The sequence below is a fragment of the Lithobates pipiens genome, unplaced genomic scaffold, assembly GCF_037356315.1.
Source record: "Lithobates pipiens isolate NorthernLeopardFrog02 unplaced genomic scaffold, aLitPip1_a1.2 Scaffold_18, whole genome shotgun sequence".
Classification (NCBI taxonomy): Eukaryota; Metazoa; Chordata; class Amphibia; order Anura; family Ranidae; genus Lithobates; species Lithobates pipiens.
In genome coordinates this window covers 657,275,795-657,293,635 of record NW_027507758.1, presented here as the reverse complement: position 1 = coordinate 657,293,635, position 17,841 = coordinate 657,275,795, and the positions used below count along the sequence as shown (strand labels likewise).

Genomic DNA, 17,841 nt, shown 5'->3' with positions numbered 1-17,841 from the left:
GTTTATGCCAGAAAACCACAGACTGGGTACAAGGAATAAACATTCACCCGGCCAAACTCCTCCATACACATATCGCCCCGACCCCTTCTCTGCTTGTCCCCCCTCCACCGATCAATTGTAACCATCAGACCCAATATTCTTTGTAAACATTGTGTCTGAGTAAGATTGTCCCCTGTGACCACAGTGACCAGATCTCAGTCAATTCCCACTATGACCAGATCACAGTCTAGTCCCACTATGACCAGATCACAGTCTAGTCCCCCCAGAGATCCTCTGTGACCACTATGACCAGATCACAGTCTAGTCCCCCCAGAGATCCTCTGTGACCACTATGACCAGATCACAGTCTAGTCCCCCCAGAGGTCCCTTGTGACCACACTGACCAGATCTCAGTCAATTCCCACTATGACCAGATCACAGTCTAGTCCCCTGTGACCACACTATGACCAGATCACAGTCTAGTCCCCCAGAGGTCCTCTGTGACCACACTATGACCAGATCACAGTCTAGTCCCCCAGAGCTCCTCTGTGACCACACTATGACCAGATCACAGTCTAGTCCCCCCAGAGATCCTCTGTGACCACTATGACCAGATCACAGTCTAGTCCCCCCAGAGGTCCCTTGTGACCACACTGACCAGATCTCAGTCAATTCCCACTATGACCAGATCACAGTCTAGTCCCCTGTGACCACACTATGACCAGATCACAGTCTAGTCCCCCAGAGGTCCTCTGTGACCACACTATGACCAGATCACAGTCTAGTCCCCCAGAGCTCCTCTGTGACCACACTATGACCAGATCACAGTCTAGTCCCCCCAGAGATCCTCTGTGACCACTATGACCAGATCACAGTCTAGTCCCCCCAGAGGTCCCTTGTGACCACACTGACCAGATCTCAGTCAATTCCCACTATGACCAGATCACAGTCTAGTCCCCTGTGACCACACTATGACCAGATCACAGTCTAGTCCCCCAGAGGTCCTCTGTGACCACACTATGACCAGATCACAGTCTAGTCCCCCCAGAGCTCCTCTGTGACCACACTATGACCAGATCACAGTCTAGTCCCCCCAGAGCTCCTCTGTGACCACACTATGACCAGATCACAGTCTAGTTCCCCAGAGCTCCTCTGTGACCACACTATGACCAGATCACAGTCTAGTCCCCCCAGAGCTCCTCTGTGACCACACTATGACCAGATCACAGTCTAGTCCCCCCAGAGGTCCTCTGTGACCACACTATGACTAGATCACAGTCTAGTCCCCCCAGAGGTCCTCTGTGACCACACTATGACTAGATCACAGTCTAGTCCCCCCAGAGGTCCTCTGTGACCACACTATGGCCAGATCACAGTCTAGTCCCCCCAGAGGTCCTCTGTGACCACACTTTGACCAGATCACAGTCTAGTCCCCCAGAGCTCCTCTGTGACCACACTATGACCAGATCACAGTCTAGTCCCCCCAGAGGTTCTCTGTGACCACACTATGACCAGATCACAGTCTAGTCCCCCCAGAGATCCTCTGTGACCACACTATGACCAGATCACAGTCTAGTCCCCCCAGAGGTCCTCTGTGACCACACTATGACCAGATCACAGTCTAGTCCCCCCAGAGCTCCTCTGTGACCACACTATGGCCAGATCACAGTCTAGTCCCCCCAGAGGTCCTCTGTGACCACACTATGACCAGATCACAGTCTAGTCCCCCCAGAGGTCCCATGTGACCACAATATGACCAGATCACAGTCTAGTCCCCCAGAGGTCCTCTGTGACCACACTATGACCAGATCACAGTCTAGTCCCCCCAGAGCTCCTCTGTGACCACACTATGGCCAGATCACAGTCTAGTCCCCCCAGAGCTCCTCTGTGACCACACTATGACCAGATCACAGTCTAGTCCCCCCAGAGGTCCTCTGTGACCACACTATGACCAGATCACAGTCTAGTCCCCCCAGAGCTCCTCTGTGACCACACTATGGCCAGATCACAGTCTAGTCCCCCCAGAGCTCCTCTGTGACCACACTATGACCAGATCACAGTCTAGTCCCCCCAGGGGTCCTCTGTGACCACACTATGACCAGATCACAGTCTAGTCCCCCAGAGGTCCCCTGTGACCACACTATGACCAGATCCAAAGTTCCCCCAGAGGTCCCCTGTGACCACACTATGACCAGATCCAAAGTTCCCCCAGAGGTCCTCTGTGACCACACTATGACCAGATCCAAAGTTCCCCCAGAGGTCCCCTGTGACCACACTATGACCAGATCCAAAGTTCCCCCAGGGGTCCCCTGTGACCACACTATGACCAGATCCAAAGTTCCCCCAGAGGTCCCCTGTGACCACACTATGACCAGATCCAAAGTTCCCGCAGAGGTCCCCTGTGACCACACTATGACCAGATCCAAAGTTCCCCCAGGGGTCCCCTGTGACCACACTATGACCAGATCCAAAGTTCCCCCAGGGGTCCCCTGTGACCACACTATGACCAGATCCAAAGTTCCCCCAGAGGTCCCCTGTGACCACACTATGACCAGATCGAAAGTTCCCGCAGAGGTCTCTTGTGACCACACTATGACCAGATCCAAAGTTCCCCCCAGAGGTCCCCTGTGACCACACTATGACCAGATCCAAAGTTCCCCCAGAGGTCCCCTGTGACCACACTATGACCAGATCCAAAGTTCCCCCCAGAGGTCTCCTGTGACCACACTATGACCAGATCCAAAGTTCCCCCCAGAGGTCCCCTGTGACCACACTATGACCAGATCCAAAGTTCCCCCCAGGGGTCCCCTGTGACCACACTATGACCAGATCCAAAGTTCCCCCAGGGGTCCCCTGTGACCACACTATGACCAGATCCAAAGTTCCCCCCAGGGGTCCCCTGTGACCACACTATGACCAGATCCAAAGTTCCCCCCAGGGGTCCCCTGTGACCACACTATGACCAGATCCAAAGTTCCCCCAGAGGTCCCCTGTGACCACACTATGACCAGATCCAAAGTTCCCCCCAGGGGTCCCCTGTGACCACACTATGACCAGATCCAAAGTTCCCCCAGAGGTCCCCTGTGACCACACTATGACCAGATCCAAAGTTCCCCCCAGGGGTCCCCTGTGACCACACTTTTATACATTGGTTGAATTTTGTTTTTTGAATTCTGAAAAAACAAATTTCTCAGAATTTTCCTCCATTTGTTGAAATGCTCTGCCGGGAATGAACCTTGGCTGTCTGGTAAGGGGAAATATAATCAGCTCAGTATTTGGCAGGCAGAGTCGGAGGACGCGCTGTGACACCCAGACTTATATGTCACCCAGGAAATTGGTGAAACGTGAGGAGGTGAGGGGAGGGACAGAGAGATAGGTCTGAGGGTCTTCGTTTCATGTCACTCAAGAGCACAGCTTTGTCTTCTCAGAACTCTGGTGATATCTGCCTGCCAGGGTTGTCTCTGGTGACGTCTGCCTGCCGGGGTTGTCTGGTGACACCTGCCTGCCGGGGTTGTCTCTGGGGACATCTGCCTGCCAGGGTTGTCTCTGGTGACATCTGCCTGCCAGGGTTGTCTCTGGTGACGTCTGCCTGCCGGGGTTGTCTCTGGTGACATCTGCCTGCCGGGGTTGTCTCTGGTGACATCTGCCTGCCGGGGTTGTCTCTGGTGACATCTGCCTGCCGGGGTTGTCTCTGGTGACATCTGCCTGCCGGGGTCGTCTCTGGTGGCATCTACCTGCCGGGGTCGTCTCTTGTGACATCTGCCTGCCGGGGTCGTCTCTTGTGACATCTGCCTGCCGGGGTCGTCTCTGGTGGCATCTGCCTGCCGGGGTTGTCTGGTGACATCTGCCTGCTGGGGTTGTCTGGTGACATCTGCCTGCCGGAGTTGTCCCTGGTGACATCTGCCTGCCGGAGTTGTCCCTGGTGACATCTGCCTGCCGGGGTTGTCCCTGGTGACATCTGCCTGCCGGGGTTGTCCCTGGTGACATCTGCCTGCCGGGGTCGTCTCTTGTGACATCTGCCTGCCGGGGTCGTCTCTGGTGGCATCTACCTGCCGGGGTCGTCTCTTGTGACATCTGCCTGCCGGGGTCGTCTCTGGTGGCATCTGCCTGCCGGGGTTGTCTGGTGACATCTGCCTGCCGGGGTTGTCTGGTGACATCTGCCTGCTGGGGTTGTCTGGTGACATCTGCCTGCCGGAGTTGTCCCTGGTGACATCTGCCTGCCGGAGTTGTCCCTGGTGACATCTGCCTGCCGGAGTTGTCCCTGGTGACATCTGCCTGCCGGGGTTGTCCCTGGTGACATCTGCCTGCCGGGGTCGTCCCTGGTGACATCTGCCTGCCGGGGTCGTCCCTGGTGACATCTGCCTGCCGGGGTCGTCCCTGGTGACATCTGCCTGCCGGGGTCGTCCCTGGTGACATCTGCCTGCCGGGGTCGTCCCTGGTGACATCTGCCTGCCGGGGTCGTCCCTGGTGACATCTGCCTGCCGGGGTCGTCCCTGGTGACATCTGCCTGCCGGGGTCGTCCCTGGTGACATCTGCCTGCCGGGGTCGTCCCTGGTGACATCTGCCTGCCGGGGTCGTCCCTGGTGACATCTGCCTGCCGGGGTCGTCTCTGGTGACATCTGCCTGCCGGGGTCGTCTCTGGTGACATCTGGTTCTGCATGTAGAGAGGGAAGCAAGTGTGTCTGGGGGGGTAAAAGGGAGGTTTTAGGGGTGTGATGCACTTAAATGACTCATGAGGATTAAGGAGACCTCTTTTCAACTCTACCAGACTGTTCTAGTACAAGAAGAAAGTTAACCCTTACCCTCATGGTGACCCCAATCCTAGCATTATCCATAATGGTGACCCCAATCCTAGCATTATCCATAATGGTGACTCCAAGCCTAACATTATCCATAATGGTGACCCCAATCCTAACATCCATAATGGTGACCCCAATCCTAACATTATAATGGTGACCCCAATCCTAACATTATCCATAATGGTAACCCCAATCCTAGCATTATCCATAATGGTGACTCCAAGCCTAACATTATCCATAATGGTGACCCCAATCCTAGCATTATCCATAATGGTGACCCCAATCCTAGCATTATCCATAATGGTGACCCCAATCCTAGCATTATCCATAATGGTGACCCCAATCCTAGCATTATCCATAATGGTGACTCCAAGCCTAGCATTATCCATAATGAAGGGTTCACATACTTATTTCACTCATTAACCTTTTCTATATCGGGCATTTTCACCCCCTTCCTTCCCAGAATAATTTTCAGCTTTCAGCGCTCTCATACTTTAACCACTTCAGCCCCGGACCATTTTTCTGGCCAAAGACCAGAGCGTTTTTTTGATTTGGCACTGCATCACTTTTTTTTTTTGTAAAATCTTTTTTATTGAGTTTTTCAATAGCATAGAAAATTGCCCACACCTGGGCCAACAGTACCCACGCAGGGGCAAACTCTCCGCTACGGCTACAACCGCAGCAGGGCATATCAGGTAACACAACATGATCGGTCTGCCTCTGAGGCAACAACAGGCCTCAACCAGGCAGACCGATAAAAACGTATCTAAGCCCCCATGGGGGGGAGGGTTAACAGCAGGAGAATCCGTGCTCAAAAGCATAAGTACACGATGTCATAGCATAGAAGTACAAGTAATACCTGGGTCAGTCTATTACCATATCAGGACCTTAATGTTGGTCTAAGGGTTAGTTACTGCATCAGTCGCCGTAGTGCTATCAGCTAACCAACAAGTCCACACCTTTTCAAATTTTTTTGGGCATCCCCTGCCCTCGTAGGTGGCTCTATAAAGGGGCAAACTAGCATTCACTAGACCCTTCCAGAACGTGACAGAGGGGGGAGATGATTTCTTCCAATTCATCGTGATGGCCTTACGTGCATAGTATAGTAATAAGGATATGAGTATTTTCCTAGCTCTGTGGATTATCAACTGCTCCACCAGCCCCAGCAGACAACATTTAGGATCATAAGGAATACTAATCTTAGTAATGTTAGCTATCACCTGGAGAACTTCCTTCCAGTAATGCCCAATTGCTGGACAAGCCCAGAAAATGTGAAAAAACTCCCCTGGCTGATACGAGCATCTCCAGCACGCCGGGGAATGTGTCGGCGACATCTGGTGCAGTCTATGGGGTGTGTAGTGCGCTCTGTGTATAATTTTATACTGAACAAGTTTGTCCCTGGCCGAGACCAGTGGAGAGAACGGGAACACCCAGATTTCCCTCCAATCATCATCGTCCAGTTCCGGTATGTCCCCCACCCACTTCCTGCGTAGGGAGGACAGTTCGGGGATGGCAGCAACCAACAGGGACCCATAAATCTGAGAAGTGGGTTTCTCCAAATCCTTCACCCGAAGGGTGGACTCGAGCTCCGAGTATTCCATTATGACTGGTTGACCTAAGAACTGACATCTATGAGCATGGGCGATTTGGAGATACCTGAAATGAGCCCGTGCAGGCACGTTAAACTTCGTACACAATACATGAAAGGGAGCAAGCTCCCCATTGGTGATAACATACTCCAGAGTCAGTATTTTGTATCTGGCCCAGGCTTGGGGATCCGGGATAGTGGTGAACTGTGGTAGGTTGGGATTCAGCCACAGGGGGGTGTGAGGAGACCAGGTGTTCGGCGGGGACGCTCTCAGCGCCTCCCCCACCCTCCATGCCCTCATAGTGGTGCGCATGGAAGGGGTGAGGCAATGAGGTGTTTTTGGCCCCCTGAATACCAACCCTTTCAAGGCCTCCAGAGACCCCACTATAGCTGCCTCCAACACCGTAGCAGAGTTGGTCAGATCTGGCAGCAACCACCAGTGGACAGTCACAAGCTGAGTAGCCAAGAAGTATTTGTGGCAGTCCGGGAGAGCCAAGCCCCCATCGTCCACAGGCCTGGTCAGAGTGGTATACTTGAATCTAGGCGTTCCAGATCCCCAAATAAATGAAAGGAAGAGTTGTTTAAGAGAATTAAAGAAAGTTTTATTTAGCCATTGTGGGGAATTCCTAAATATGTACATTAGTTTGGGGAGGACTTTCATTTTTAGAAGGTTAATGCGCCCCATGAGGGAGAGGGGAAGATTACCCCATGCCCTTAGTTTGGATTTAATCCCTATCAGGACAGGTTCAAGATTAAGCCGGACAAAATCCTCACTCTCCCTTGAAATAATGATACCTAAATAGGTGAACCTATCCACCCATTGAAGCGGGGTAGAGGGGGACGAGGAGGACCTGGCCCCCGCATCCACTGGGAAAAGCTGAGAGCACTGCATCACTTTAACTGACAATTGCGCGGTCGTGCGACGTGGCTCCCAAACAAAATTGACGTCCTTTTTTTACCCAGAAATAGAGCTTTCTTTTGGTGGGACACCGGTGTGGGGACACCTGTGTGGGGACACCTTTGTGGGGACACCTGTGCAAGGACACCTGTGCAAGGACACCGGTGTGGGGACACCGGTGTGGGGACATCGGTGTGGGGACATCGGTGTGGGGACACCTTTGTGGGGACACCTTTGTGGGGACACCTTTGTGGGGACACCTGTGCGAGGTCACCGGTGTGGGGACACCTATGTGGGGACACCTTTGTGGGGACACCTGTGCGAGGTCACCGGTGTGGGGACACCTGTGCAAGGACACCGGTGTGGGGGACACTGTTTCCCTCACTGTATGTAACCCATGAAGAGTCCTCTAAGCTTTGAACATTTGTGCAATGAGTTTCCGGTTGGAATAAATGAGAACTCACACGGTGTATTCATTCCTTCTTATTAGGAAGCCAGTGAGCCGGTAACGGCAGTGTCCCTGTTACCAGATCTGGGCTCCTGGGAGCCCATTGAGCGAATGCCACATCTGGGTATGATTTCCAGGACAGAATCCCAAATTATTATGTCTCCCAGGTAAGACATTTCTTTCCAAAATACATCACTCATATGACCTTACTGGTCACAACATGGTGGATACATGAGTTATGCCAGGCACAGTGCTTGTAATGGTGATATGTGATGGGCATGATGCTGGTAATGGTGATATGTGATGGGTATGGTGCCAGTGATGGGTATGATGTCAGTAATGATGATATGTGATGGGTATGGTGCCAGTAATGGTGATATGTGATGGGTATGATGTCAGTAATGATGATATATGATGGGTATGATGCCAGTGATGGGTATGATGTCGGTAATGATGATATGTGATGGGTATGGTGCCAGTAATGGTGATATGTGATGGGTATGATGTCAGTAATGATGATATATGATGGGTATGATGCCAGTGATGGGTATGATGTCGGTAATGATGATATGTGATGGGTATGGTGCCAGTAATGGTGATATGTGATGGGTATGATGCTGGTAATGGTGATATGTGATGGGTATGGTGCCAGTAATGGTGATATGTGATGGGTATGATGCCAGTGATGGGTATGGTGCCAGTAATGATGATATGTGATGGGTATGATGCCAGTGATGGGTATGTTGCTGGTAATGGTGATATGTGATGGGTATGGTGCCAGTAATGATGATATTTGATGGGTATGGTGCCAGTGATGGTGATATGTGATGGGTATGGTGCCAGTAATGGTGATATGTGATGGGTATGATGCCAGTGACGGGTATGGTGCCAGTACTGGTGATATGTGATGGGTATGATGCTGGTAATGGTGATATGTGATGGGTATGATGCCAGTGATGGGTATGCTGCTGGTAATGGTGATATGTGATGGGTATGGTGCCAGTAATGGTGATATTTGATGGGTATGGTGCCAGTGATGGTGATATGTGATGGGTATGGTGCCAGTGATGGTGATATGTGATGGGTATGATGCCAGTGATGGGTATGGTGCCAGCAATGGTGATATGTGATGGGTATGATGCCAGTGATGGGTATGGTACCAGCGATGGTGATGGGTATGGTGGCAGTGATGGGTATGGTGCCAGTGATGGTGATATGTGATGGGTATGGTGCCACTAATGGTGATATGGGATGGGTATGGTGCCAGTGATGGGTATGGTGCCAGCGATGGTGATATGTGATGGGTATGGTGCCAAAGATGGTGAAATGTGATGGGTATGGTGCCAGTGATGGGTATGGTGCCAGCAATGGTGATATGTGATGGGTATGATGCCAGCAATGGTGATATGTGATGGGTATGGTGCCAGTGATGGTGATATGTGATGGGTATGGTGCCACTAATGGTGATATGTGATGGGTATGGTGCCAGTGATGGGTATGGTGCCAAAGATGGTGATATGTGATGGGTATGGTGCCAGTGATGGGTATGGTGCCAGCAATGGTGATATGTGATGGGTATGATGCCAGTGATGGGTATGATACCAGCGATGGTGATATGTGATGGGTATGGTGCCAGTGATGGTGATATGTGCTGGGTATGATGCCAGTGATGGGTATGATACCAGTGATGGTGATATGTGATGGGTATGGTGCCAGTGATGGTGATATAGACTGAAAGAGGGGGGTGTGTTGCGCTTCCTATATTAAAATCCAATAGTGAGCTATCACAAAAAACAATCCATATTCCAATATTCGCATAGAAACAACAAAAAAGTGTAAACGTGCTTGAACAAACAGAAGCTAGTGAATCAAAGTGCGTCTGTGCATAAAAATATGTGCATACCATTAAAATATATATAAATTATTACGTGAATAATTTTAAGTGGTACCAGCGATGGTACTAAAATAAACACAAAAAATGCATATAACCAAGAATCGATATAAGTGGGATACGCGTAGCAAATAAAAATATAAAAAAACAGCAGCAATAAAACAAAAATAATATATAAATATCTATAGCAGCAAACACCGATTATATCTGATCAGAGTGACCCATACATATTTGAATCGTGAAAAAATGCAGTGTGATAACACCATCTAATAGTGAAGTGCAGAATGGGCCAACGCTCTTCCGTACGGGGGATTTTCTGTGTAAATGCTGATCACACTGCTGTAAGGTATACAGCAAAAGAATAGCCTTTTAAAAGGAACACCAGGAGATGAATGGAGAGGGGACTTCACATTTCTCTAGCGTCAACATATATCGTCTGATTCCTAGCAGCATGTATACTCCAGGGATAGACAAAAGGAATCCACTATAGTGTAGTATATTAAACAATTAACAATTTTATTAATCAACTGAAAAACTACTCACAAAGGGGATAATGGCAGAGCGCACAGCAAACAATCAGACCAGCGAGCGTGTAAACGTCACTTCCAGTCTCCTACGCGTTACGTCGTTCAACTACTTCAACTGATATGTGATGGGTATGGTGCCAGCGATGGTGATATGTGATGGGTATGGTGCCAGTGATTGTAATATGTGATGGGTATGGTGCCAGTGATGGGTATGGTGCCAGTGATGGTGATATGTGATGGGTATGGTGCTAGTGATGGTGATATGTGATGGGTATGGTGCTAGTGATGGTGATATGTGATGGGTATGGTGCCAGTGATGGTGATATGTGATGGGTATGGTGCCAGCGATGGTGATATGTGATGGGTATGGTGCTAGGGATGGTGATATGTGATGGGTATGGTGCCAGCGATGGTGATATGTGATAGGTATGGTGCTAGTGATGGTGATATGTGATGGGTATGGTGCTAGTGATGGTGATATGTGATAGGTATGGTGCTAGTGATGGTGATATGTGATGGGTATGGTGCCAGTGATTGTAATATGTGATGGATATGGTGCCAGTGATGGGTATGGTGCCAGTGATGGTGATATGTGATGGGTATGGTGCTAGTGATGGTGATATGTGATGGGTATGGTGCCAGCGATGGTGATATGTGATGGGTATGGTGCTAGTGATGGTGATATGTGATGGGTATGGTGCCAGCGATGGTGATATGTGATGGGTATGGTGCCAGCGATGGTGATATGTGATGGGTATGGTGCTAGTGATGGTGATATGTGATGGGTATGGTGCTAGTGATGGTGATATGTGATGGGTATGGTGCCAGTGATGGTGATATGTGATGGGTATGGTGCTAGTGATGGTGATATGTGATGGGTATGGTGCCAGCGATGGTGATATGTGATGGGTATGCTGCCAGCGATGGTGATATGTGATGGGTATGGTGCTAGTGATGGTGATATGTGATGGGTATGGTGCCAGCGATGGTGATATGTGATGGGTATGGTGCTAGTGATGGTGATATGTGATAGGTATTGTGCCAGCGATGGTGATATGTGATGGGTATGATGTGCTGGGAAAGGTAAAGCCGTTGGCATCATCTTATCTCAGACAGGAGAATAAATTGTCTCGGGGTCCTCGCAGCGTTTCCATGAAAGATCGGCAGAATTCTCGAGGTGACCGGGGGAGTAGCCTGGAAGGTGAATTTTCTCCGGACTCGCGGCTCTGCAGTCAGGTGGGTACATGAGATATGAGCAATGCCATCCATGTCTATGGGCAGCCAGGTGTAATATGGAGGCATAGACACCCTGAAGGCGGGTGTTGTGTGGCCCTGGGTGGGAGATGATGGGCATGGACGGATATGAGGTGGTGTACCCCTCCTCCACCATCACTCGCAGTGTTCCTGGATGGACCACATTCCTGGAGACAGTCGGCATCTGTGGTTAGTGATGGATTGCTTATACTGAGAATTCCCTCTGCCGGGTATTGGGGTTGTTGTGCCCCTCACCCATGTGTGGTCTCTCCTCTAGGTGCCCCGAAAATCTGTATTTGATGAACTGAATGAGATTCTTGGAGCAGACCAACAGCTTCCAGACTCCATCATCCTCGTCAACACTACGGACTGGCATGGTCAGGTGAGGGATGATGGGTAGGAGTACAGTCGGGTGTGTGGGGGGGGGGCATGGTCAGGTCGGGGGTGATGAGTAGGAGTACAGTCGGGTATGGGGGGGGAGGTGGCATGGTCAGGTCAGGGGGGGTGGGTAGGAGTACAGTCGGGTGTGTGGGGAAGGGGGGTCAGGTCAGGGGGGGGTGGGTAGGAGTACAGTCGGGTGGGGGGGCATGGTCAGGTCAGGGGTGATAGGTAGCAGTTAGTGATGGACGAACTTCCGACGGGACGTTTCGCGAACGCGAAACGCGAACGGACACAAACGTTCGCGAAAACGACCGTTCGCCGCGGGCTCCATTGACTTCAATGGGAGGCGAATTTCGCAAACCTTTAGGTCGAATTTGCGGCCACGGGGTAATTATTAGGGGGTAGCACGTAGTCCCACCACCTGGACAATAGCATAATACATGTATGAGGTGAATTTGGGATCGATAACTACAAGCATTTTTTTTTTATTTGGGAAATTGTTCTGACAATTCAGGACTATGGAGCTAATGAAGGCAATGGAGGAGAGGGAAGGTCAGGGACCAGGGTAGGCAAACAAGAGGGTGCAGGAGATACAGAGCACTGACAGCAGCACCGTAATACAGAGCACTGACATCAGCACCGTGACATACAGCGCTGACAGCAGCTCCGTGACATACAGCGCTGACAGCAGCTCCGTGACATACAGCGCTGACAGCAGCTCCGTGACATACAGCGCTGACAGCAGCTCCGTGACATACAGCGCTGACAGCAGCTCCGTGACATACAGCGCTGACAGCAGCACCGTGACATACAGCGCTGACAGCAGCTCCGTGACATACAGCGCTGACAGCAGCTCCGTGACATACAGCGCTGACAGCAGCTCCGTGACATACAGCACTGACAGCAGCTCCGTGACATACAGCGCTGACAGCAGCTCCGTGACATACAGCGCTGACAGCAGCACCGTGACATACAGCGCTGACAGCAGCTCCGTGACATACAGCGCTGACAGCAGCTCCGTGACATACAGCGCTGACAGCAGCTCCGTGACATACAGCGCTGACAGCAGCTCCGTGACATACAGCGCTGACAGCAGCTCCGTGACATACAGCGCTGACAGCAGCACCGTGACATACAGCGCTGACAGCAGCTCCGTGACATACAGCGCTGACAGCAGCTCCGTGACATACAGCGCTGACAGCAGCTCCGTGACATACAGCACTGACAGCAGCTCCGTGACATACAGCGCTGACAGCAGCTCCGTGACATACAGCGCTGACAGCAGCACCGTGACATACAGCGCTGACAGCAGCTCCGTGACATACAGCGCTGACAGCAGCTCCGTGACATACAGCGCTGACAGCAGCTCCGTGACATACAGCGCTGACAGCAGCTCCGTGACATACAGCGCTGACAGCAGCTCCGTGACATACAGCGCTGACAGCAGCTCCGTGACATACAGCGCTGACAGCAGCTCCGTGACATACAGCGCTGACAGCAGCACCGTGACATACAGCGCTGACAGCAGCTCCGTGACATACAGCGCTGACAGCAGCTCCGTGACATACAGCGCTGACAGCAGCTCCGTGACATACAGCGCTGACAGCAGCTCCGTGACATACAGCGCTGACAGCAGCTCCGTGACATACAGCGCTGACAGCAGCTCCGTGACATACAGCGCTGACAGCAGCTCCGTGACATACAGCGCTGACATCAGCACCGTGACATACAGCGCTGACAGCAGCTCCGTGACATACAGCGCTGACAGCAGCTCCGTGACATACAGCGCTGACAGCAGCTCCGTGACATACAGCGCTGACAGCAGCTCCGTGACATACAGCGCTGACAGCAGCTCCGTGACATACAGCGCTGACAGCAGCACCGTGACATACAGCGCTGACAGCAGCTCCGTGACATACAGCGCTGACAGCAGCTCCGTGACATACAGCGCTGACAGCAGCTCCGTGACATACAGCACTGACAGCAGCTCCGTGACATACAGCGCTGACAGCAGCTCCGTGACATACAGCGCTGACAGCAGCACCGTGACATACAGCGCTGACAGCAGCTCCGTGACATACAGCGCTGACAGCAGCTCCGTGACATACAGCGCTGACAGCAGCTCCGTGACATACAGCGCTGACAGCAGCTCCGTGACATACAGCGCTGACAGCAGCTCCGTGACATACAGCGCTGACAGCAGCTCCGTGACATACAGCGCTGACAGCAGCTCCGTGACATACAGCGCTGACAGCAGCTCCGTGACATACAGCGCTGACAGCAGCTCCGTGACATACAGCGCTGACAGCAGCTCCGTGACATACAGCGCTGACAGCAGCTCCGTGACATACAGCGCTGACAGCAGCACCGTAAGCAGCCCCAGGAGGAAGTCAGCACAGCACAGGGATGGTGTGATCCCCTCATAATAAGAACCCCCAGGAGGAAGTCAGCACAGCACAGGGATGGTGGGAGCCCCTCATAATAAGAACACCCAGGAGGAAGTCAGCACAGCACAGGGATGGTGGGAACCCCTCATAATAAGCAGCCCCAGTAGAAATATGACACCGCTCAACCTCTTCAAAGAGGAGGGTAGGGGCATATAGTACGGTGTGCTTTTTTGGGTCAGGGAAGTGAGCCAAATGAATTAAGAAGGTCTGTGTGCTTGATTCCAAAAATTGTTTATAGACATATACATGGTCTACTGATCACATGTGTTGAATTCCTCCGAGATCCATGCCTCATTCATTTTTAGAAATGTGAGGTAGTTAACACTGTGGTGAGCTAGGCGAGTACGCTTATCGGTCACAATCCCCCCTGCTGCGCTGAACGTCCTTTCGGACAGGACACTGGATGAGGGGCAAGCCAACAGTTCGATTGCAAATTGGGCAAGCTCTGGCCAGAGGTCAAGCCTGCCCACCCAGTAGTCTAGGGGTTCATCACTCCTCAGAGCGTCCACATCGGCCGTTAACCCAATGTAGTCGGACACCTGACGGTCTAGGCGTTCCCTGATGCTGGATCCGGATGACACCTGTCGATGGGTCGGCTGAAAGAATGACCTCATATCCGAAGTCACCAACACATCTTCAAACCGGCCTCTTCTTGCAGGCGCTGTTGGATTGGTACCCGCAAATCCTTCTCTGGGAGTGGGAATTGCTCCTCTGCCAGCGCACGCAAAAGCAGAATGCAGCATTTCTCGAAGCAAGGCCTGGAAGTGCTGCATTCTGACAGCCCTCTGCGACGGCGGTAACATTTCCGCCATTTTGTGTTTGTACCGGGGGTCTAAGTACGTTGCCACCCAGTACTGGTCCTTGACCCTCATGCTTTTTATACGGGGGTCCCTATTAAAACACTGGAGCATGAAGGCCCCCATTTGCACTAAAGTGGAAGCGGTGTGGTGGCCTGGCTCCTGCTCATCATCCAGGATAATGTCGTCCTCTTCATTCTCCTCTCCCCATCCTCGCACAACAGGGATCCCAGAAAGGTTTAAAGCATGCTCTTCTTGCTCCTGCTCATCCGCCCCGGCACCATCCTCCTCTGACTCCTCTTCAGACTCCTGTTGTTGACTTGTCTCAGATAGAGTAGCCCCCCCTGGGAATTCATCCAGCATTGCGACTTCCTCATCTTCCCGCTCCTGCTCCTCCACAGCCTGATCAATGACACGATGCAATGCACGCTCCATAAAGAAGGCATAAGGTACCATGTCACTGATGGCGCCATGGCTGCGACTGACCAGTTTGGTGATCTCCTCAAATGGCCGCAGAAGTCTGCATGTGTCGCGCATGAGCAGCCACTGGCGCGGTGAAAAAAAACCCAGCTCCCCAGAACCGTTTCTTTCGCAGAGTTCATACAGGTAGACGTTAACTGCACGTTTCTGCTGGAGCAGCCTATCAAGCATATAGAAGGTTGAGTTCCATCGCGTCGGGCAATCGCAAATAAGACGTCTGACCGGCAGATGGTGTCGCCGCTGAATGTCAGCAAGGCGAGCCATGGCCGTGTAAGATCTTCTGAAATGGGCCGAGATTTTCCTTGCCTGCCGCAAGATGTCCTGGACCCCAGGGTATTTGACAAGGAATCGCTGCACGACCAAGTTTAAGACGTGTGCCATGCACGGCACGTGCGTGATTTTGCCCTGTTTCAATGCGCTAAGCAGATTGGCACCGTTGTCACACACCACTTTACCAACTGTCAAATTGAGCGGTGTTAGCCACTCATCTGCCTGTGAACGCAAAGCTGAAAGGAGTGCCGGGCCAGTGTGGCTCTTTGCTTCCAGGCACAACAGACGCAGCACGGCATGGCAACGTCTCACCTGGCATGTGGAATAGGTTCTGGGGAGCTTGGGCGGTGCAGTGGAAGAGACGCTAGCAGCGGAAAAGGAGGAGGCAGCTGAGGAGGAGAGGGAGGAGGATGGAGTAGGAGGAGGAGAAGAAGAGTCAGGCCTGCATGCAATCCGTGGCGGTAAAACCAAATCTACACGGGTGCCACGGGTTACATGCTTGACGGCCGTCAGAAGGTTCACCCAGTGGGCAGTAAAACTGATATACCTTCCCTGCCCGTGTTTGCTAGACCACGTGTCTGTGGTCAGATGTATCTTGGCACCGACACTGTGTGCCAGAGATACATTCACTTGCCGCTGAACATGGCCATATAGCTCTGGGATGCCCTTCTCTGAGAAATACTTCCTTCCTGGGACCTTCCATTGTGGTGTTCCAATGGCCACAAATTTGCGAAAGGCCTCCGAGTCCACCAGTTTATATGGCAGTAGTTGGCGGGCTATGAGTTCTGACAAGCCAGCCGCCAACCGTTGGGCAAGAGGGTTATCCGGCGTCATCATTTTTTTACGCTCAAACATTAGGCCCACGGAAGCCTGCCTTTTTGCAGAAAAATGTGAGCTTGGCGTGATGGAAGGTGGAGTGGAGGACAATTGTGAGGAGAGAGGAGAAGGAGAAGTAGAAGACGAGGCTGGACGGTGAGAGCCTGCAGTGTGGCTTTGTGTGTTCCGTTGCTCCCACTGGGCTCGGTGATGGCTGCTCATGTGCCTTCTTAAGGCGGTCGTCCCTAGGTGAGTATTGGGCTTACCGCGACTAACGCGTTGACTGCAAAGATTGCAGATGGCAACGCTATTGTCAGCAGCGGACACGTTAAAAAAAGCCCACACTGCGGAGCCATGTGCCGGTGTCCTGGGAGCGCCAGATGTGACCGTACATGGTCGATGACTCGCTCCTGATACATTTGCAGTCTGCTTTGTCCCTGCTGTGCAATGTAAGTCATTGCTGCTTCTCCTCCCTATCTGCTGGTCCATATCTCCCTCTGAACTCCCCTCCTCTTCCTCTCTTGTGGGCACCCACGTGACATCACTAGACACGTCATCATCAACGTCACCTTCCCCACCGCTATAAGTAGAGTAGGCAGCAACACCGGGGACCAACCTCCTCCTTGGGCTGATCTGGGTACTGGCGTCAGACTGCTGAGTAGCGCTTGTTGCTACCTCCTCTTCCTGATCCAATACCAAGAGTGGCTGCGCATCAGAAATGTCCTCTTGATATGGATCGGAAAATAATTCCAGTGACTCAAGCGGAAGGTATGTGGTGGTGGTGGTGGTGGTCGTGTTGTTGGTGGTAGTGTCTTTGGGGGTGCACATAGCAGAGAGTGAAGAAGAGGGTGCAGATCGAGAGGATGAGGAGGGTGCAGAAGAGTAAGGCTGAGCGAGCCACTCAACCAAGTCTGGTGCATCCTTTAAAGTAATTGAACGCACCTTCTGCAACTTCCCACTTTGGCTCAAGCCTGTTGCTCCTGCCCTACCCCTACCACCCCTGCGGAAGGGCCTGCCTCTTCCTCTGCATGTCATTTTTTAAATGACCCTGTGACAAAACTCTTAGTCCCTATACCGCTGAAGGACTGCTGCAGTATAGGTGAGCGGTCAGCAGTGGTGCACGTCAACCCTATCTATTGTGGACCTATAGCGGTCCTTACAGAACAGCAGACTGTACCGCACTCAAGCCTATGTACCGTAGCACCCTATACCAAGTTACCAGTCCTTATAAGAACTTTTGTGGACCAAGCAGGTTGTGTATTAGTG

At 52.0% G+C, this 17,841-nt stretch overlaps 1 protein-coding gene across 5 annotated transcripts in view; it reads left to right on the top strand.

The window, feature by feature from the left end:
* The window catches only part of LOC143989352 (phosphofurin acidic cluster sorting protein 2-like), a 134,714-nt gene that overhangs the window by 71,276 nt on the left and 45,597 nt on the right, over positions 1–17,841 (top strand). For all 5 annotated transcript variants that reach the window (XM_077489454.1, XM_077489453.1, XM_077489451.1 and 2 more), the window contains 3 exons: positions 7,755–7,879; positions 11,243–11,366; positions 11,662–11,766. In XM_077489454.1, coding sequence (XP_077345580.1) covers positions 7,755–7,879; positions 11,243–11,366; positions 11,662–11,766 — 354 coding nt within the window. The remainder of the gene's footprint in view (positions 1–7,754; positions 7,880–11,242; positions 11,367–11,661; positions 11,767–17,841) is intronic.